The sequence below is a fragment of the Trichosurus vulpecula genome, chromosome 2 (genome assembly GCF_011100635.1).
Source record: "Trichosurus vulpecula isolate mTriVul1 chromosome 2, mTriVul1.pri, whole genome shotgun sequence".
In the NCBI taxonomy this organism is placed as follows: domain Eukaryota; kingdom Metazoa; phylum Chordata; class Mammalia; order Diprotodontia; family Phalangeridae; genus Trichosurus; species Trichosurus vulpecula.
This window is the reverse complement of record NC_050574.1, coordinates 388,213,776-388,236,794: the sequence shown is the minus strand read 5'-3', so window position 1 is coordinate 388,236,794 and position 23,019 is coordinate 388,213,776. Positions and strand designations below refer to the sequence as shown.

The window sequence follows — 23,019 nt, the reverse complement described above, 5'->3', positions numbered from 1 at the left end:
TTCAGGGATGTCATAGGTTACTGTAAAGGCAATCAGTAAATAGGAAGATCTTCCCTGCCCATTTGAGTGGGCTTCAGGGGCGGGGCTCTCAGGGTCCTGGGGGGACTGGCTAGGACTGGAGCCAATGGAAGCCTATGGTGGGAGGAGTCTGCTGAACAGTTGGAGCAGAGCTAAGAGGCATTTGGGGAGGCAGTTGTTGAAAGCAGTTGAGAGCTGAAGGAGAGAGGAAGCAGTCAACTAGCTGGAACACAGCTTGGAGATGGCGGCGGGTGGTACAAAAAGGCAGGACTGACCCTCGTGGAGACTGGAGAGTGCTGAGAGCAGGGGCTTGAGGCCAGTGGGTGGTCTTCTTGCTGGAGGGTCCTGGCATTATGGGGGAAGCACCAGTATGGCTTGGCTTGCTGCCATAATGTTTTTCTGTGGCCTCCTGGTCACCATTGTGAGATGGGCATACTGGTTTTGGAAGATGCTTGCCAGGATGTGAAATTGGGGACACTGGTCCGTGGGTCTGCTACTTTTGAGTTTCAATAAATGCTTTAACTCCTCTGCCTTCTACTTAGAGAATTCCTCATATCCTGTGATTCTGGACCATTCAGGCATATTCATGGTTATCTTTGAAGTCATGAATTCTGCCTTACTGATATAGTTACTAGCTTTACTAACTTAATACATTGAGAAATGCTTGGAGAGAAAAGATTACACCCAGGAGCAACAGGTCTTAAGTATCCACACAGTAGTAGAAGGTTACACCTTTTGCTGTAGCAATGTAAGTTTGATTTGATTATCAGACACTGAAGAAAGAGAGGGAAGAAATGAGATATGTGTGCAGATGACCAGCAAAATCCATCCATTCAGTCAGTTCAAAATCTCTCTCATTGTCCTCTAATTAAGCCCACTGTCCTCTTCCCTAGGCAGACAAAATTTGAAAAAGCAGACTCTTCTATAGTCACTCAGGACTCAGGACTTCACCAACCTCTGACCTGACCATTAGGAAGGACTCAAGATTGGTCATCTACACTGCTACCCTTCTCCCTCCACACCAATCACCTCTACAGGACCAACCCTTCCCCCCCCCCACTCCCTCCATGAGCATTTCCACCCTAGAAGAAGTCATCTAAACACCAGAGTGAACCCTGGTTTAAAGCTGATTTGGCTAAGGTATGGAGGATAAGCACCTCAAATATGTGTTTCATTCCTCCTTAATTAAACAGGCCACAGAACACTCCCAGCCCTTTCCCAGATTATCCAGTAGACTCAGACACCAGTAACCACTTCTGCACATATGGCCCCTATCTTTATTCAGAAATCAGATAATCAAATCAACATTACTATTGATACTTTGAAGGATGTGACAATTTACCGTTCTGGTTCTATTCAGAATTCCTATATTCTGTAATATATTCTATATTCCTATATGACTGCCTAAGCCAAAGATCCACCATCATTGTCAGGTCAATCCTTCTTATTTCCCTTTTCCATTCTATCTTTCCACTGAGTCCTCTGGAAACTGTTTTATTGTTAACAAACTATCTTTCATAGTATACCTATCCCTTCTTCCAGTGTAAATCATTGTATCCATATTTTGTATTTAATTTTCTATGTACATGTTGTTCATTCACTCCCCATAAAATGTTCTTATTTTCTCACCTTGAGGGAGGACTAGAATCAAAATTAAGTTCTATAACTACAGGTTCTCTAAGAAGGTATGAAATTAGAACTTTTTGACTACCACTGTAATTATTTTTGGGTGCGGGGGTTGGGGGTAGAAGAGTCAAGATCTGCAAATTCATTGGTAAAGAGAATTTCCAGTGAAGATGTAACTTCTACTAGGAATTTGTTTGGCAACTTATTGTTTTAGAAACTTGGTTGGGGCACAGGGAGATTCTTGCCCTGAGTCATAGAGCCAATACGTGCTTTCAATGTAACTTTTGAAGCTCTTTTTGGTAAAATTATTTTTACAAATACCAAAAGAGAGAATTTCCCCATACAAAGAATATACAAAGGACTCCATATAATAACAGGAATCTCTATTTTATACCACTTTTAAATACATAATAACAAATTACATACATTATTTTCAAAACTGTTATGCTTATATTCTGGTTTCTTCTGAATTTACTTCAATTCTCTTTTTGTGCACTTAAAAAAATTACAGTGATCCTCTTTTTTTGGCATCATTATTACTACCCCACTTGACCTCCTACCAAACAAAAACCAAGAGAAAACTAAAGAAAGAAAATCTGTGCTTTTTAAATATATTTTTTATTTATTTTGTTAAATATTTTTCAATTACATTCAAAAAAATTTTAACATTCCTCTTTTTAAAATGTTGAGGTCCAAATTCTCTCCTTCCTTATTACCCCCTCCTCCACTCACTGAGAAGACAAGCAATATATCAATTATACATGTGAAGTCTAGCAAAACATATTTCCACATTAGTCACGTTACAAAAGAAAACACACAGATAAAAGAAAAAGAAAGAAAGTGAAAAAAGTATGTTTCAGTTTGCCCTCAGAGTTCATTGGTTCTCTCTCTCTTGAAGTGGATAGCATTTTTCATCATGGATCCTTTGAAATTGTCTTGGATCACTGCTTTGACTAGAATAGCTAAGCCTTTCACAGTTGATCACTGTTACAACATTGCTTGTTGCTATGTACAATGTTCTTGTGGTTCTGCTCACTTCACTTACTTCGTATGAGTTCATATAAGATTTCCCAGGCTTTTCTGAAACCATCTTCCTTTATCATTTCTTATAACACAATAGTATTCCATCACAATTATATATCACAACTGATGAATTCCCAACTGATGAATATTCCCTTGATTTCCAATCTCTTTGCTATCACAAAAAGGGCTCCTATATTTTTGTACAAATAGGTCCTTTTTCATTTTCTTTGATCTCTTTGGGATACAAACCTTAGTAGTGGTATTGCTGGATCAAAGAAAGGGTATGCAAAATTTTAAAGCCCTTTGGGTATAGTTCCAAATTGTTCTCCAGAATGGTTGGACCAGTTTATAAGTCCAACAGTGCATTTGTGTACCAATTTGAAAGAAAACGCTGCAACTGATATGCATAGTCAAGCAAAATAAATGAAACAAGTTACCATGTCCAAAAAATGTATTTTTCTGTACCTTAAGTCTATCACTTCTCTATCAAAAGATGGGTAGAATGTCTTCTGATTATCATATATAGTCCCTGCACTCACTGATCACCAGTCATAAGCCTTCTCAAGCTGTCTTTCTTTACATTGTTGCTGCCTTTGTATAAGTTGTTCTCTTGATTCTGATCTCTTCACTATGTATCAATTCATATTATCCAGGATTCTCCTAAAATGTCTCTTTTGTCCTTTCTTGCAGTGCTGTAATATTTCACTATATACATATAATACAATTTGTTCAGTCATTCCTTAACTAAGAGGAAATCTAAGACATCTCTTTAGACTCTAGTTCTTTGTTTGTTTTCCTTCCCTTTTAACTCCTCCTTCAGATTCAGTAAGTTTATTTTGCTTATAACTATTATCTCCCCTGTATTACCCTCCCTTTTAAATACTCCTCCATCCCTGCTTATCTCTGTTGAGTCTGATTTCTACACCAAACTCTTTGTGTGTGTTCAATCTACTCTGTTTCAGATAAAAGTGAGGGTCACCTGATGCCTACTCCCCCTTACCCTTTTTCTCCATGTTAATGTACTCTTCTTCTCACATACCCCAATTATGAGAAATAGCAAGACTACCACCTTAGTCCACATTTCTACACTAGTGTTTTCCTCCTTTCCTCCCTTCTTCTTTTTCAAAAACTCAGAAAACAACCAATCCACTCTTAAGGCTTCTGTTTTTCTTTTTAAACCACATCAAAACCCCTGCTAGCTTGAGAACCACTATGGTAAACAAAGAATCACTTGTTTCTATTAAAATAGAATTATTCTAATGAATAACTGTTCTACAAATTTTACCTTTCTTGGATTCTCTGGACTTGGTTTTGCATTTCAAAGTTCTACTCAGATATGGTTCTTTCGACAGAAATGCTTAAAGATCCTCTGTTCCATTAAAGATTCATTCAGCTTTGCAGAATATGTTGTTCTTGGTTACAAACATTTTGGGATATTGTATTCCAAAATCTTTTTTCATTTAATGTAGAAGCTTCCAGGTCTTGTGTGATCCTAACTGGTTTCTTGGTACTTGATTTCTTGGTACTTAAACTACTTCTTTCTGTGTGCTAGTAATTATTTCTTCTTTGATGTGGGAGCTCTGGATTCTTACTAAGATAATACCGGGACTTCTTTTGTAGTTCCATTTAAAAAGTTGATTCTTTCTATCTTTAACATTGCCTTCTGGTTCTAATAGATTTGAATGTTCTTCATTTATGATTTGTTGAAATACAGCATTCAGGCTTCTTTTTTTTTTTAAATGTGGTTTTCAGGGAGTCCAATGATGCTTAAGTTATCTCTTTTTAATCTGTTTCCAAGTCAGTTGTTTTTGATACTCAGTATCTTTGATTATCTTTTTTTCCCCCAATCTGTTGATGCTGTTTTATTATTTCTTGCCGTCTCACGGAGTCACTGATTTCTGTTTGACCTATTCTAGTTTTCTTCAAGTCCATTTCTTGGGTAAGAAAGTCCTTTTTTAGTCAATTTCTTGCCACTTTCTCTTCTTCCACTAATTGTCCTTTCCAATTATTTCCTCCAAAGTTCTTATTTTATTTTTAACAATCTCTTTCTCTATCTCTTCTAGATATTCAAGTAGTCCTTATGGAAAACCCATTTTCCCTTTGAATTTCTGTTTATAGTTGTTAATGAGTTAGTCACTCACTTCTATTTTTGCAGAATTTCTGATACTGTTAAATGCTTTGTTTACTCATCTCTCATCCTAATACGAATTGGGGCTTTGAGCCATGGTCAGTCTCTGTCTCCCACTTTGCTTTTGGGTGAAGTGATAGACTCTGCATGATCTTGACCTGCATTCCCTAGTTTCTTGTCCCTATTTCTTTCTCCCAGAGTTTTTGAGGATCAGAGAACTTGATCTTCAAGACCCTTCCTGGTATTTCAGGAAAAGAGTTTTGGAGACCTAGGAGTCCATGGGATTGAATTGTCCCAATCCAAAAGCCACTTTTGCACCATTCTGGGCACTGCCCATTGTAACTAATTGGTACTGATTTCCAAAGGCCCTACCCTGAGGCTTTTTCACAGATTTCTCCTCTTTTTATCTCTGGACAGAGAGTCTTACAGGCTACTTGTGTCTTTATCTCTGGTCACAATGGGAGGAATTGGCACTGGTTTTTACTGACGATGGCAAGCCCATTTCTATTGTTCACAAGCTTTTGACTTATCTTTTATGCTGTTCAGGGATGGAAGAAATCACTTATTGTAGTTTCAATGTAATTCTTGATTATTTTTGGTCTGGTGCAAATTGAGGGTTTGGCTGGAATAGAAATGTGGAACATGGGCATTCTGCCTCCTGTGTAGATTAGCTTCTTGGTAGGAAGTTCTAAAGCCTTTTTTGTTTTCTAAAGGAATCAAACAGGTAGCCTTTGAAAACAGAACAGACTGAATTTTCAGCTCTTCCAGACCATAATTTTTGCTCTCTAAAAAAAATGCATATTAGAATTTTTACATAAAAATTGATTCAGCAAAATTTTATTGTACTTTCTTTTTGAAATAGTCACAGATTTCATACATGGAGAAATAAGCAAATATAATGGACTTTACAGGGACTTTAATTTGTTTAAATGACATTCTCATAAGTTAAAAACATATTGATTCAATGATACAACTACCAACTTACTAGAGCTACTTTTCCAAAGGATAATAATAAACTATTCAGAAGCAAAATGGAGAAAGAGAGAGAGAGAGAGAGACAGAGATACAGAAGTTAGTCCTGAAGCTTTTAGTACTTAATATTTTTACCTGTTAAGAAGGAGCAGAAGAGAAAACTTGCTTCAAAATCAAGAAGATTTAGGTTCAAGTTGTGGTAGCACCAATATTCTAAGCGCCACTCCCTTCCCCATCCACATGCAAGACAGACAAAGTTTTTATTAAAAGACACCGAAATTCTCAACACTTGAATGCTTCAAGGAAGAAGGGTTTAGGCCACCATTCAAGCACAAAAGCAGCTAGGGCTCCACCCGGCCTATGATCACAGACTAAAAGCATGAACTTCACTAGGAAGCTGGGTTCAAATGAATCGATATTTACCCTATAAAACCATCTCTCTCCCCATTCTGAATATTCTTTTTATGTTTTCACTAAGTAAATCTCCTTTGGTTAACTATTATGGGTCATGACTTATCTAATTTCTTCCCAATTTCCGACCTAAACTACCAGAGGACTTAGCCTGAGACAAGCCTAGTTCATTTAACAAGCTTCTCCTCTAATACCTATTGGCTATTTGACTCTTCCAAGTCAATTAACCTCTCAAGGTCTCAGGCAACTAAGACTAGAAATTACAAACTAGTTGCTGGTCTTGGCAGGTAAAGGAAATTTCTTTACCAGAAGTTCCCTATACAAAAAAAAAAAAAAAACTGGTCTGAAGAGAGGGACAGGAACAGATAGAGGGAGAGAGATACCAAAGGTATAAAAAAAATTACAGGACTTCACTGAGATACATTTAACTTCACATTTAGTACATGAAAATTTATAAATTCTATGTTCCAAGTGAAAAAAATTAGAATATCCCCAATAAATTTGCACGTACCACTAAGTCGGGGTTGAAAATATGTTTTAAAGTAGGAAGAGAAAAGTGACCTCAGTAGATTAAGGCCTGACAAAAAAACTGGATAAAATTAAACATAAAGTAACCAAACACTCCTTCAAAACAGGGTTTGTTTCTTATTTTGACTTTTGTGTCTTCATTGCTTTTGACACAATGGGTGCTTCATAAATTTTTGAGGCATTGAAAACAGTAGTATATACCTCTGGATAAGAAACAGGTAAGAAGATTAAAGATAAAAGTATAAGAGAGAAAGAGTTAAGAGACATTAGTCACAAACTAATGAAAGCAACAGTAATCATATTTTCAAAAAGTGAATATGGATGCAAGAGCTAAGAATTAACCTTTATAGTCATGATTAGATTTTCATTGAAATAACATATCCCAAAACTTTATTCTTACACTTTGAAAAGAATGGCGAAGCTGAAGATGTACAGAAAACTAATTAAAATAATTAAAGGAATGGAAAATAAACTGGATGAAAGGGAGAACAGCTATCAAAGAAGATACAGTTGTTTAAGTAAAGCAACGAATGCTCCCAAAAACTATTTTTGGGTATGTGAAGTTTTTAGAGATAAAAACTAACTGCTTTTATAACTCCACAGAAGAACAAACAGAAGGAATGCTTCCATTTTAGTAAGAGAAAGTAAAGACAGGCATAAGAGCAACCCTTCTAAGAACTATTCAACATTGGAATAGGCTGGAAAGTATGGCCATGGAATCTTAATCTCCAAAATTTAAGAATCATCTTTTTTTAAATTATCTCTTTTTAGTATTTCCCTATCATCCAAATCCTACACCTAAGAAAGTCAGAAGGGCCCTAATTCTTTCATCTTTATAGAGGTTTTTTACCTTACCTAGATCTTGGAATTTAGCAGCTGATTTCAAGAGAAATTGGCATAAATAAAGTGAAAGCTTTAACTTTGAGTAGTCAGATAAAACCATAACATATCTGAAAAGCCAAATTAAGATCTATACAAAAAAATTTTTTTAACAATTTTACAAAAATAAAAAATACCTCTTGCTCTTCCAAAACCAATCTGCACAGCAGGTTGAAGGCTTCCTTCATTGTCCAATAAATGAGGCAAATGGTAATAAATATTTGGCACTTGAAGAGATTTTCTGTTCATTAAGTCTTTTAACAGTTTTAGGGTATTATCTGAAAAACAGAGACCACTATCAATCTACATAATCACTTTTTAAGTTTAATAGTTTTATGAATGAGTGATAATAAAAACTTAAGTAAAACCCATGATTAGAAATATGAGAATCAGACTTACAAACTTTTCATTCCCAAATTCACACCAATTGAAGCCCCAGTTTAAAACAAAAATTTTTTTGACCAATCTAAATGAAGCAATATAGGCTAACAGAAAGAATATAGAATTTTGAATACTTACCACTGACTATTAAAATATTCAAATGGATCTGTGATCCTATCAATTTGGAGCCCACTGATTTTAATATTCATTCTAACAATGCAAATAGCAACTCATCCATGTTTTTTGTACAACTTTTATCAGTCTTTCATAAGTTCACAGCAAAGTATCCTCCAACTTGCTAGAGTTCTTCATCAATTTCTTCTGTAATCACAAAGCTACCAGCAGAACAACTGGTATGCACCCATTGTCCCTGGTCCTTGCCTAGTGACCAGCCTATCACCCTTTTCTCTCATATACATCCTTGATATTTTTCAGGCTTATTCTTTTAAGTTCTTCATTGGTCACATGTTGAAGCCTACTCACACCCATCATGAGGCTCTCCATTGCTTTCTAGGCACTATTCATTTTTAATTCTTTGTATACTGTAGGATTCCAAGTCTTGAAACTATACAAAGACAGTGGTTTAATATGGGTATTAAAAAGATGAGTCTTTGTTTCTGGAGAAATTTAGGATCAATCAAGTAGCTGCACAACTTCCTGAAGGCAATCCAGTCCATTCTCCTCCTCCTCCTCCTGTTTAATTCTGTGCCTAACTCATCCATCACACTCTCTCCTACCGATATACATATTAATGGACAAGTTTTATAGGCTGTCCATCCAACTGCATGTCAAAATTTGAACCATTAACATTCTTTTTCCACTTGATCTTTCCCTATGTAAACTGTCAGGCCAAACCTCTCAATTCTTATAGATGTTTTCCGGGATGTTCTGCAATATTAAGGAGCTTATATGAAACCAGCATGATGTCATGTGCAAACAGGAGCTTCTGGAGGACATTCAATTTGTTTAGCCAGTTGCCAATAGAAGGACACCCTCTTGTTGACTACCATGAAAAGAGATGCTATAAATATTGTTATGCATGTAGAACCATTTCCTCTTTCTTTGACTTCTATGAAATACAGATCTAGTACTGTAACGCACTACTGCCAAGAGTATGCATGAACTCTGGGGCATCATTCCAAATTGCTTTCCACAATGGATGGACTAATTCACAGATCCATCAACAATGCACTTGGATATTTGTTTCCTCCTTGAACATCTGCTATTTCATGATTCTATCATCTTTGCCAATCTAACAGGGGTGAGGTAGGTCCTTAAAAGCTTTTTTTCTCTAAGAATTAGTGATTTAGAGCATTTTTATATGACTGATGAGAGTATGGATTTCTTCTGTTGGAAACTATATATACCCTCTGACCATTTAAAAACTGAAGAGTAGTTTTTAGTCTTATAAATTTGATTCAGTTATATACATACACATATGTGTATATAAACACACACATACAGATATACATTTAATAAAATACCTTTATCAGAGAAACTTGTTGCAAAGATTCTCTTGGAGTAACCTGTTTTGTTTTTTTTTTTCTGATTTTATGTTAGATTTGTTTGTGCAAAAACTTTTTGACTTTAAATATTTAAAACATTTATATTTCATGATCTCTATCCCTTGGTTAGTAATGAACTTATCCACAGACTTCAGAAGTTAATTTTCTCCTTGCACTTCTAATTCCTTTATAATATATCTTTTTATATCTCAGTCATGCATCCATTTGAAATTCATCTTTGGTATATGGTATGAGGTGTGAGTCTAAACCTAATTTCTTCCAGATAGCTACACAGTCTTATCAGGAGTTTTTGTCAAATAGTAAGCCTTGAGCTCTAGTAATCAGGGTCTTTGGATTAATCAAACACTGCGCTTCTGAGTATGTTTGTTCCTGTATATGGTACCTAATCTGTTCCACTGATCAACTGATCTTTTTTAAACCATTATGAAATCATTTTAATGATTTAATAATTTTAATAATTACTGCTCTGTAGTAAAGTTTGAGATCTAGTACTGATAGATTGTCTCCTTTCTCACTTTTTTCCATCATTACAGTTGGGATTCTTGACTTTTTGTTCCTCTGTATGAGTGGTATAAAACTCAAATAGAAAGGGATACATGTGGTTGTAATACTGACTTGGAAAACCACAAAGTAACATTATCTATATTGTATTGTATTTTTATTTCGTTAAACATGTCCCCATTACATTTTAATCTGGTTCTACTCAGGCTAGTAGGAGTTTGACACCTGTACTCTATAAGAATTTCATTATTTTTCTAGGTCTACAAAACATTGTTTTGGGAGTTTGATTGACATAGCACTGAATGAATAAAATTAATTTAGGTAGTAAGTATCATTTTATTATATTGGTTCAACCCACAAGCAATTAATTTTTCTCCAATTAGGTCTGTATTTCTGCAAAGAGGTCTCTGTTCTGTTCTATTTAGGGATATTTCTATTTCCTTTACAAGCACATCTGATAGTATCACATTAGAGTCCATAAGTGTAGTGATTCTGTTGTCCCTGCTAGTGAAAAATGTTATAAAAATTTTTCCAGATCTTTTCTATTTTACTTCTATTTGCTGTCTTTCATTTTCATCCATAAATGCCTTTAGAATCACTTTGCTTAATTTGGTCTCTTGCTGAGAGTTTTTACAAACTGGTTTCAACTCAACTGCTTTGAGGAAATATTATTCATAATCTTCCACGGTTCATCTTTGTAAGATTTTTAAAACCAGTTTATATTCTAAACTAGTGTTTGTCTTTCATCACTATCTTCCTTTGACTGACCAGGAAGTCAAGAGTTTTTGCTGACTATGGCATTTTTTTTTAGGCTCCTTTGGTTTCCTTTTTAATAGGAAGTGATTAAACTTCTATATTAGTCATTTCTACTATTCACCATCCATTTTTAATCTTCAATAACTTGTTAAAATAGATCAAGACTGAATTTTCAACTGCATACCCTTTTTCTCATTCTTCTTCTGGCTTTATACTAATTCTAATATTTTATAATAAGTTGACATTCTGGATGTACAACAACAGCTGATTCAGGGATAATACCCACATCAATAATGAATTTTCTCTTCTCTATTAAAACATAACAACTGTCGTTTTTTATGATATTGTTTGTTGCTCACAACGGCTAGCAGTACCTCTGAATAAACCATTATGATGGATGACTCATCATCTATATTATGCAGTCCATAAAAGTGCTACATATCCTTAGCTAATTAAAATGCAATGCCACATAATTTTTAAGAAACTTCTCATCTTGCTGCATTTCATTCCAAAAGTCCCAATACAAATTGTGAAGAATTTTTTTTTAAACTGAGAGGTTCAATCCATAAGATTTTAAGCAAGAAACAAAACTGGGCAAATTTGGATTGTGATTTTCCAATATTTTCAGGTTATCATTAAAGCACAACAAGAAAACTTTCAATATGATGGTAAAAATTCAATTGTAAAAATGAAACATTCTTAATTTTCTCAAATTTGATACTAACTTTCCAAAAATAAAAATAAGTATGAACATTTAAAATAAGATAACACATTGGTAAAAAGGCCCATAATGTAACAATGGCTGGCATAACCTATTAACCCAATAGCTAAATAAGAAAAAAGGTTTGTCCTGTGATATAAAATAGGGAGGTGGGGAATGATTCATGGATACAACAAAACAGATACAGCAAACATTTTTATCAGTTCAGCTATTAGAGCAGTTACAACAAAATAAAGACCATAAAGATTAGAACTGACAAGCAAAGGCCTCAATGGGTTCCTTTGCTACCATTATTCACAATAAGAACACACAGTGGTATCTTTACTTTCTGTTCTTTGGCTTTTCAATCACATTTATAAGTACCACCATCATAAGCTATATGACACCTCATGAATATGATTTTACATATGTATGTATTACTCTTGGGATGGATAATTATTCATGAATACAAAACATTCCATTAGGTTGACAATGGAGTCACTGTCTTCTGGTATAGGAAATGGAAAGCAGTAACAAACATTAACTCTAGTACAACAGCACTACTGCTACTTCCTCATATCCTTTTTTGTGATAGAGAAGGTTGCTTTCACGTGACTAGAAAGTGCAAGAAGGACATTTTTTTTTATAAGTTAATATTTCATTTTCCCCCAGTTACATGCAAAACCAATCTTTAACATTCCGTTTTTTTAACCTGGAAACACTTGCATGAACTGATGCTGAATGAAGTGAGCAGAACTAGGAAAACATTGTACACAGTAACGGCAACATTGTGTTGGTGACCAACTTTGATAGACTTGGTCTTCTCAGCAATACAATGACTGAAGGAAATTTCAAAAGACTCATGACAGAAAATGCTATCCACATCCAGAGAAAGAACTACGGAGTGTGAATGCAGATCGAAGCATACTATTTTTCCTTTTTTTTTTTTTTGGTTTTTCCTTTCTTGTGGTTTTTCCCTTTGGTTCTAATTCTTCTTTACAACACAACTAATGTGGAAATATGTTTAATATGAGTGTATATGTATGGCCTATATCAGAGTGCATGCCATCTTGGGGAGGAGGGAGGGAAAGGACAAAATTTAAAACAAAATCTTATAAAATGAATGTTGAAAACTAAAAATAAATAAATATTTTTTTAAAATTTGGGGGTTTTTTTGAGTTCCAAATTCTTTCCCTGTGCAGTCATGCAAAACATATTTCCATATTACTCATGCTGTAAAAGAAAACCAAAACCAAAAATAAAGATAAAGAAGGCAAAGAAAAAATATGCTTCAATCTGTATTCAGATACTATCAGTTCTTTCTCTGGAGATAGAAAGCATTTTCATCATAAATCCCTTGGATTATCTTGGATTACAGTATTGCTGAGAATAGCAAAATCCTTCACAGCTGATCACCACACAATATTGTTTTTACTGTGTACTATGTACAATGTTCTCCTGGTTCTGCTCATTTCACTTTGCATCAATTGCATTAGTAATTAAGTGTTGGGATTTGGGTGGGGGTGGGACGCCGCTTAGGGCTGGGTGGAGGGTGGGGCAGGGACTACAGCTTTCCGGGTATAACGCTTTTCCGGGTATATCGCTGGGCGGTGCCGGCTTAGGATGAAGCCCGTCCATATAAGGCAATGTTATAGCTCTCGCCACTGGATTGGCTGCAATAGGTTATATAATGTACGGGGATAGGGGAAGTGAGGCAGAGTCGAGCAGTCGCCGTGGAAGATGTACCAATAAAGACCGTGAGCGAGATCCTCTGGCGTTCTGTCTGGTGAATTCCGGTCTGGGTGGAGGCCAGGCCGGCCGGTGACGACCGAAGGCTCGGTGTAGGAGCAGAAGAGGTCCCCCGGGGAGGACTGCCCGCGACCCCCGGCCCAGGAAGAGGCCTAGGGGGAACGCGGCAGGTTGGCGCCCGAACAGGGACCGGCCTAGGACGGCTGGACCGTTGCAGAGTTCCGGAAGAGCCCCGGTGATAGGGGGGACTAGCCCGACTAGGGCGGACCAGACAGCTTCTCCGTGCAGGTAACGGGGGAAAGGCCCGGAGATGGGGCAAGCGCGCAGCCTCCCTTTGCTGCGGCCAGAGGATCGGGACTTATTAACTTTACAGGTCAGAACTGCTTTGTCTAAACGGGGGTTGTCCGCCTCCACGGAGCAGCTAAAGCGGCTCGTGGAAAAGTTGCTGGTGGTGGCTCCGTGGCTCATACACTCGGGGTTTCAGCCGGACCGTTTTCCGGTCTTACAGCAGCAAATGCTGTCTTATCAAAAACAGTGCCCGGGTTTTCTTCTTCCGGAGGACTTTGGCTTGATGGCCGCCATTAAGGGGTTGCTCGACCCCAGGCCTCCTCCGGACACCAGCACGGCAGAGACTCAGACGGAGACCCGGCCACTCGGTGGGGGCCCGGGAGGGGAGACTGATCTGACTGAGGTGGTGGTAACTGGGCCAAGGCCCGCGGCCTCTGCTCCCCCGTTGTACCCTTGGGAGGATATGCAGGAGGCGGGAAATGAGCGGCCTCAGGCGGAACATACAGGACAATGGCCCCTTTTAGAGACGAAAAGACTAGTCTCGGAGAACTGCTACCACGCTTCAGGCGCAGTTCGACTTTTTGGAGCGGTGGGCGCACCCAGCAAAGATGGCGCCGGTTTCCGGCCGAGGGAGGAGTCGCGGGCGATTCCCTCCTGCGGGGAAGGGGAGGCGCGAGGGAGGGGTGGTGTGCCAGAGGGCCGCCCACTGCCCCGCCCTCCAGAACAGGAACGCAGATCTACTTCCTCTTTTCCCCACTCTGACGGCGAAAGCGAAAGCCGCTATGAGCGGCTCAGCCCGGGGGATAGATCAGGCGGGTACCTTCCTCTGATACCTCGCGCGATCCGCGAAGCTATGCGGTCCGGAGAGGTGGTGGACTCAGAAATCTCTGAGGCATTTCCATTATTTCTGGATAATGGTACCCGAGTTTTTCAGCCCCTGCCGCTGAAGACCATTAGGGAATTTAAGCAGGCGGTGCAGGAGAATGGCCCCGCTTCCCCGTTGGCACAGCGCCTTCTTTCTAATATGACTGTCTCCACAGTCTGGACCCCGCGTGATTTCGATGACCTCGCGTTGGGGGTCCTGAGCCCTGTGGACTACACGGCGTTCCAGGCTATCAAAGAATCGGAGGCTAGAGCGCTCCAAGCGCGCACCGGGGGGCCCCCGGGGCGGGTAGACCTGTTGTTGGGCCGGGGACAATACAGTGATCCCCGGGTACAGGCCACTTTTAGTAACCAGGAGCTGGAGGATGTGCGGGTAGTGCATCAACAGGCATGGCAAAGGCTGGGGCGTACCTCTGCAGAAACCCCAGCTGGCCTGGCCGATATGCGCCAGAAGCCAGGGGAGAGCGCACTTGAGTTTGCCACGCGAGTGCGGAGATACGTGGACAGCACGTTTGCAGGGCCGGGCCGGGAACTCATCATTAAGCAGATCCTCCGAGAGGGGTTCCGGGGGGAGGCGAAGACAGCTCTGGCGGCCTTGCCCCCCGACGCCACCCCGGACCAAATGATAGAAAAGGTGATGTCCCTCGCTCCTCCCTGTCCCATGGAAGTCTTGGCGACGGCCATAGAACGGGACCGGAGGGATCGCTTGAAAGAGGAGGCCGCGAGAAATGACGCCCTGGTAGAGGCTTTGAACCGCCTCGCGGTCTCCCGGGACTCCGGATCCGACCGTCGGTGCTTTAAATGTGGTCAGCTGGGTCACTTTCGGGCCCAGTGTCCACAAAGCTGCGGGTCGGGACGAGGCACCCCAAATTGCTTCCGCTGTGGAAAGCCTGGCCATATGGCGAAATTTTGCCGCTCCGACCAAAGGAACCCCATCCAGGAGTCGGGAAACGAGCACGGGGGGCCGAGAAAGCGGGCAACTCGCCCCCCCCCGGGTCCAGTCCTTACGGCCCGAGACTCAACCACCCTTCCCTCGTGGGGGGCAATAGAAATCCCGGTCCAAGGGCCAGCAGGAGTGCTCCTGGCCACGGGGAACCCTTTTCAGTCCCGCTATACCGTTCCCACCCAGGTGCTGGCCCCCGGTGACCCGTTACTGGTAGTTAACCCACACCCTATTCTAGTTGATATTTTTCCAGGTGAGGTCCTCGCTCAGGCAGTGCCGTTCCAGGACACAGAGGCTGATTCTTGCCTTTGGATGGAGAAGATCACAATGGACCGCCCCATGATGATCCTCCTGGTGGAGGGACAGCCAGTGCGGGGTCTCGTAGACACGGGAGCCGATCGCTCCGCGCTGCCCCGCAACCAGTGGCCTCCTCAAATTCCACGCCGACGAGCTGGCAAGCCAGTAAAGGGAGTGGGAGGAGTAGTGGAGGCATGGGAGGCCGCCAGGCCTATGACTTGGAGACGGGACGCGCTTGAGGGCCAGTTTAGCCCTTTGTGCGTTCCCGGTCTCACCTATGCACTATGGGGTCGTGACATCCTTGCACAGCTCGAGGTTACCTTGTCCGGCCCGGATACTTTAAACTCTTGAGGGCCACTGATCGTGACACGGGCACCCCCACACCCCGAATCACTTGGACATCTACCACGCCAGTGTGGGTAGACCAGTGGCCCCTCCCGTTGCAAAAGCTCGTCGTAATGGAGGAGATTGTCCAGGGTCTGCTCCTTCAGGGCCAAATTAGGCCCTCCACTAGCCCTTACAATTCTCCTGCCTTTGTCATTAAAAAACGCGGTGGAAAAGGCCGCTGGAGACTCCTGGTGGACTTGCGGGCCATCAACCGTATTATGTTACCAATGGGGAAGCTCCAGCCCGGGCTTCCTTCTCCCACGGCCATTCCAGGCCGTGGTGGACATAAAGGACTGCTTTTTCTCCATTCCCCTCCACCCGAAAGACACCCCCAAGTTTGCGTTCTCTCTGCCATCTACTAATGTTTCTCGTCCCCACAGGTGGTTCGAGTTGAAGGTTCTCCCGCAGGGAATGGCCAACAGCCCTACGCTGTGCCAGAGACATGTGGACGGGGTGCTGGAACCGGTCCGTCGGGACCACCCTTCAGCTCTCCTTCTTCATTATATGGATGATATCCTGGTGGCGGCGCCTACTCAGCAATTGTTGGACCCTTGCTTGAGAGATGTTCGGAGGACGCTACACCGTGCGGGCCTGTTCCTGGATCCTGAGAAGGTCCAACTTACGGTCCCGGCTAAGTATCTTGGCTCGGTGGTGGGGGAGACCTCCGTGCGGCGCCCCTTTCCTGTGCTACAGGAGGCGCGCTGCAAGACTCTTAATGATTTTCAAAAACTTGTGGGCTCGGTGCAGTGGGTCCGCTCTTATCTTCCTATTCCCCCCGGGGATATGCAACCCCTTTATGACCTTCTCAGAGGACCCACGGACCTTAAATCTCCTCGAGCTTGGACCCCTGCAGCCCGCGATGCACTGCATCGCATCATTGCTCGAGCCACGTCCGCGCTGACACGATATGAGCCAAATAAGACAGTTTATTTTAGGCCCCTGCAAGACGGCCTATTACCATGGGGTGCCTTGTATCAGGCCCATGGAGTAATTGAGTGGATCTATGTTTCAGGCGCGGCCTCCTCGCTGGAGGGGCGCTTGGACGCTTTGGCTCGCCTTGTAATAGCAGCCCGGCGTCGCTGCCTAGCGTTGCTAGGCTGTGTGCCCACCCTGGACGCACCGTACCTTGTTCCGGTCCTTCCTGAACTGATGCAGGCGTCCTGGGCGTGGGCGGTGACACTGCTTGACGTCCCGGTGGGCGGCGGCCCTTTGCCCAAACTCTTGGAGACCATCCCCCTTTTCCCCATCTCCCTCGCCCCGTCCCCGGTGAGCCCGCAACCGGTACAGGGGCCCCAGATTTTTACCGATGCTTCTAAGGACCACAGAGTGGCGCTGTATATCCCCCATTTGCAACAGTGCCTGCGACTGCTCTCTCCATATCCCTCGGTGCAGCCCAGTGAGTTGTGGGCAATCCTTCAGGCGCTCCAGTTGTTCCCTGATACGCCTATTAATGTGATTTCAGATAGCAAATATGCCGTGGAGCTTGTTTCTGGCCTCCCAGACTCCTTTATTTCTCCCGGTGTACCGCTCCACCCACTCTTTTCACAGGTCCAACAGGCTCTGCAGACTCGTTCGGCCCGCGTTTACCTCCTCCATGTCCACTCTCACCGGACGACCGCGGGCCCCATCTATTCGGGGAATGCTGTTGTGGACGCCGCCCTCCGGTCGCCGCCTGAGACTTTCCTTGCTGTCGCGGATGAGGTTTCCGAAGATCCGGCCCAATTGGCCCATTCCCGTTGGCACCTCTCCGCCCGATCTCTCCGTCATCTGTACGGAATATCTCGACAGCAGGCCAGAGACATTGTCAAAGCTTGTGCCTCTTGCGCCCCCTTTCAGCCCCGCATCCCGGAAAGAGCTCGCAACCCCAGAGGGGACAGTTCTAACGCTCTCTGGCAGATGGACATGACGCACATTGGCTCCCGGGTTCTCCACGTCTCAGTGGACACGTTTTCGGGATTTGTCAGCGCCTCCTTTCAGCCTGGGGAGACGGCCCGCTGTGTTATTGCTCACCTCTACCAGGCGTTCGCACACATCGGCGTTCCTACGGAGATCAAGACGGACAATGGCCCTGCCTATGTCGCAAAGGCCTTCGAGGACTTCTGCCGTGAGTTCGGCATCCTACATACCACGGGCATCGCTTATAATCCGCAGGGACAGGTGGTGGTCGAGCGCACCAACCGCAGCCTGAAGGATTGTTTTACTAAAATGTTCGGCAAACTCCCTCGTCGACCGTCGACCCCAGACCTCGCTCGCGTGCTCTTCGCCCTAAACTTTTTGTCTGTTCGCGCAGACGGGACGACACCGGCGGCCCGTTTTTACGCCGGTCTCGTCGGACACTCAGACCCCACCTCCATACTTCCGCCTCCGGTTCGCGCCCGGGAGGGGTCTTCAGTTCTTTGGAGAGACCCCCAAGGACAATGGCACGGCCCAAGTCGGGTTGTGGCCCGACGCCGCGGGTGCCTGGCTGTACAGGGCCCCCAGGCCGGGGACGGGCCCTTTTGGGTCCCTCTCCGTCAGGTTCGGGACGTCCTCGTCAGGACGGACCCTAGTGACTCTGAAGAGGTAGAGCAGCCCTGACTAATTCCTTTTCTTTCCTTTTTCAGCCATGTGCCCGACACCTGGACTTCGCCTGCTCTGGGGGTTCCTCATCGTTCACCGGGAGCGGCGGTTCTCTCTTGGGAGAAAGAGGGAAAAAATTGGACCTTGACTCCTCCGACTGTTCCCCCCCAGGACGTTTGCGTCCAACCCCCTTTCTTCTGGCTCCTCATCAACGCGTCTCTCTCCGACCCCCTTCTCAACTGTTCAAAGGTTGAATGTTACCTCTCCCCTTGCTGGAATGGCTCCTTTGCGCCGACTGCGGTGGTGGCCCTACCTGGCTGCTGCGGCGGCCTTCCTCGCCCTGCTTATTGCGGTCCGCGTTCTTTGCGCCCGCATCTCCCTGCTTTCTCGCCGCCAGCGGGTTGGTTACCGCGCCCTGCGGGCCGTAGGTGTGGGGGAGGACCCCTCAGGTTGGTTGGATCTTGATTCCGCTTTGTGAGCACTGCCCTATGTTTCCCCTTCTTCCTTTTAATTTTAGTTTAAGGGGTGAATTGTTGGGATTTGGGTGGGGGTGGGACGCCGCTTAGGGCTGGGTGGAGGGTGGGGCAGGGACTACAGCTTTCCGGGTATAACGCTTTTCCGGGTATATCGCTGGGCGGTGCCGGCTTAGGATGAAGCCCGTCCATATAAGGCAATGTTATAGCTCTCGCCACTGGATTGGCTGCAATAGGTTATATAATGTACGGGGATAGGGGAAGTGAGGCAGAGTCGAGCAGTCGCCGTGGAAGATGTACCAATAAAGACCGTGAGCGAGATCCTCTGGCGTTCTGTCTGGTGAATTCCGGTCTGGGTGGAGGCCAGGCCGGCCGGTGACGACCGAAGGCTCGGTGTAGGAGCAGAAGAGGTCCCCCGGGGAGGACTGCCCGCGACCCCCGGCCCAGGAAGAGGCCTAGGGGGAACGCGGCAATTAAGGTGGGACTTTTTTTTTTTAATATTTTCTCTTTCAGAAATGCTAAAGTAATCAAATGCCTTTGATTAAGCCTTACTAGGCGCAAAGCCCCAAGCCCACACCTTTTTGCTAACTAGATGCTAAGCCCGAGGCTCACATCAGCCCTTTTGCTGATTAGGTGTGAATCCTTCAAGCCCTGAACAGGGTATAAAAACTCAAAGGTTAGCATTCTGTCTGGGGCTTTCACTCACTGGAGAAGTGTTGATGTGGAGACTCTGGGCAAATGTTGTTAAGAGGCCCCCGGCTTTGAAGAAACCCAGATGTTTTGTTTGGGGCTCTCACTCACTGGAAGAGTGGCGTGTGACTCTGGGCAAGCTATTGTAACTGCCCCCTGACTTTCCTAACCCAGATATTGGTTTATATTTGGTCAGTTTATAACGTATGTTTGTAATTTGTTTGTATTTGCTCTGAAGTTCAGCTGTTGCTAGCCAAATTGTTGCTATATCAATTCACGTAAGTCTTTGCAGGTTTTTCTGAAAACATCCTGCTCATCATTTCTTATACAACAATAATATGCAATCAAACATATACTACAACTTGTTCAGCCATTCCCCAATTGATGGGCATCCCTTCAATTTCCAGTTCTTTGCTACCATTAAAAGAGCTGCTATAAATGTTTTGTACATACATGTCTTTTTCTTTTTTTTTTAATATCTTTTTAGGATACAAACCTAGTAGAAATACTATTGGTCAAAGCGTATGCATGGATGTATAGCCCTTTGGTCATAGTTCTGAATTGTTCGACAAAATGGATGAATCAGCACCCAACTTCACCAACAGTGCATCAGTGTCTCAATTTCACCACACTTCCTCCAACATTTGTCATTTGCCTTTTCTGTCATATCAGCCAATTTGATAGGTGTGGGTTTAGAGCTCAGAGTTGTTTAACTGCATGTTTTTCATCAGTAGTGATTTAGAGCATTTTTTCATGATTATATATAGCTTTGATTACTTTGTCTGAAAATCGTCTGTTGATAATCTTTGACCATTTATCGACTGAGGAATGGATTTTTTTTATAAATTTGACTCAGTTTTCCTATATATTTGAGAAATGAGGTCTTTTATCAGAAAAACTTACTATAAAATTTTTTCACTGTTATGGTAACTATATTTCCCTCCATCCTATTTTTCCCCTTGTTTATCCTACTTTTTCTTTCACTCCTCCCTCCCATCTGCAAAAATGTTTTGGTTCTGTCTTTTACCTACCCAAATCTGCCCAACCTTTTATCACACACACCCCTCTTCCCACCTTGTGTTATCCCTTTCCCCTCCTACTTTCCTGTAGGGTAAGATAGATTTCACTATCCAATTGAGTTTGTACGTTATTCTATCTCTGAGTCAATTCTGATGAGAGTAAGGTTCACTCACTGCACCCCTCCCCCATCCCTCATATTCCCCTCCACTATGAAAGCTCTTTTGAGCCTCTTTCTTGTCAGATTTTACTCCATTCTGCCTTTTCCTTTCCCCCTTTCTCCAGTGCTTCCTCTTTCTCACCCCATAATTTTATTTTTATTTTTATTCCATCATATTAAACTCACACCTGTACCCTCTATGTATGCTCCTTCTAATTGCCCTAGTAACAAGAAAGTTTTTAGGAGTTACAAGTGTCATTTTCCTATGTAGGAATTTAAACAGTTTGACCTTATTGAAATCTTTATGATTTCTCTTTCCTGTTTTATCTTTTTTATGCTTCTCTTGAGTTTTTTATTTGAAGGTAAAAAATTTCTACTCAGCTCTGGTCTTTTCATTAGGAATGCTTGAAAATCTTTTATGTCACTGAATGTCCATTTTTCCCCTGAAGGATTACATACTTAGTTTTGCTAGGTAGGTGATTCTTGGTTATTATCCTAGCTCCTTTGCCTTCGGGAATATCATATTCCAAGACCTCCAATCTTTCAATGTAGAAACTGCTAAATCTTATGTTACTCTCTGACTGTGACTCCATGATATTTAAATTGTTTCTTTCTGGCTGCTTGCAATATTTTCTTGTTGACCTGGGAGCTCTAGAATTTGGCTATAATATTCCTGGAGTTTTCATTTTGAGATTGCTTTCACAAAGTGATTGGTGGATTCTTTCAATTTCTATTTTACCCTCTGGCTCCAGAATGTCTGGGAAGTTTTCCTTGATAATTTCTTGAAAGATGATGTCTAAGGTCTTTTTTGATCATGGCTTTCAGGTAATACAATAATTTTTAAATTATCTCTCCTAAATCTATTTTCCAGGTCAGCTGTTTTTCCCCTGAGATATTTTACTTTGTCTTCTATTTTTTCATTCTTTAGATTTTTGTATTGTTGTTTATTAATGTCTCATAAAGTCACTAGCTTCCACCTGCTCAATTCTAATTGTAAAGGAGTTCTCTTCTTCAGTGAATTTTGTGCCCCTTTTTCCATTTGGCCAATTCTGCTTTATAAGGCATTCTTCTTTCAGTGAATTTTTGTAAGTCTTTTTCCATTTGGCCAATTCTGCTTTTTAAGATATTCTTCTCCTCATTGGATTTTTGTACCTCTTTTTTTTTTTTGCCTAGTCTGTTTTTTAAGGTGTTATTTTCTTCAGTATTTTTTGCACCTCCTTTACCAATCTATTAACTCTTTTTTCATGATTTTCTGGCCATCACTCTCATTTCTATTCTCTCTTTTTTCATGATTTTCTGGCCATCACTCTCATTTCTATTCTCAATTTTCCCTCTATCTCTCTTACTTGATTTTTAAAATCCTTTTTGAGCTCTTCCATGGCCTGAAACAAATTCATATTTTAATTTGAGGCTTTGCATGTAGTAGTTTTGATTTTGCTGTCTTCTAAGTGTGTATTTTGATCTTTACCACAGTAACTTTCTGCAGTCAGAATTTTTTTTTCTATTGTTTGCTCATTTTTCCAGCTTAGTTCTTGACTTTTCACTCTATGCTAAAGTGGGGCTCTGCTTCTGGGATGGAGGGAACACTTTCCCAAGCTTCGGGGTTTTTATGCAGTTGTTTTCAGAGTAGTTCTGGGGGTCTGTAAGCTTTCAGTTCTTCCAAGATGGTATGAACTAAGGAGAGGTGTGTTTACTCCTCTCCCAGCCTGTGCTCTGGTGTGTGAGTGACCACAAGTATTCTTTTCTATCATGTTACTGTGACCATGTCCTTTCTGCCCTGCAGCAAAAAGTTCTGTATGCTAATGTTTCTCTTTGCCCTGAGACTGCCATCCAGGACTGCAACCTGGATCCAAGTAGGACCAATGCAACAGAGTCCTGCCCCCAGTGCCAGCAAAGGGACCCCTGTAATCTCCTTTTGACCAGTAGTCCGACTCCCTTACCATCTCTGGGCTAAGAGCTCCAGAATTAGCCATGGCCACTGTTGATTCAGTCTCTCCCAAGGACCACTGCTGATTTGCTGATGATGGGTCTGTGCTGGCACAGCCTGCACTGGACTGCTCTGCACTCTCACCCCAGTGCAACAGAGCTTTCCTGCCAACCTCCTAAGTCGTCTTGGTCTGGAAAA

General features: G+C 42.4%; 1 protein-coding gene across 1 annotated transcript in view; it reads right to left on the bottom strand.

The window, feature by feature from the left end:
- Window positions 1-23,019, bottom strand: part of MGAT4A (alpha-1,3-mannosyl-glycoprotein 4-beta-N-acetylglucosaminyltransferase A) — a 160,696-nt gene that overhangs the window by 67,971 nt on the left and 69,706 nt on the right. The window contains exon 4 of the mRNA XM_036744628.1: window positions 7,723-7,863. Coding sequence (XP_036600523.1) covers window positions 7,723-7,863 — 141 coding nt within the window. The remainder of the gene's footprint in view (window positions 1-7,722; window positions 7,864-23,019) is intronic.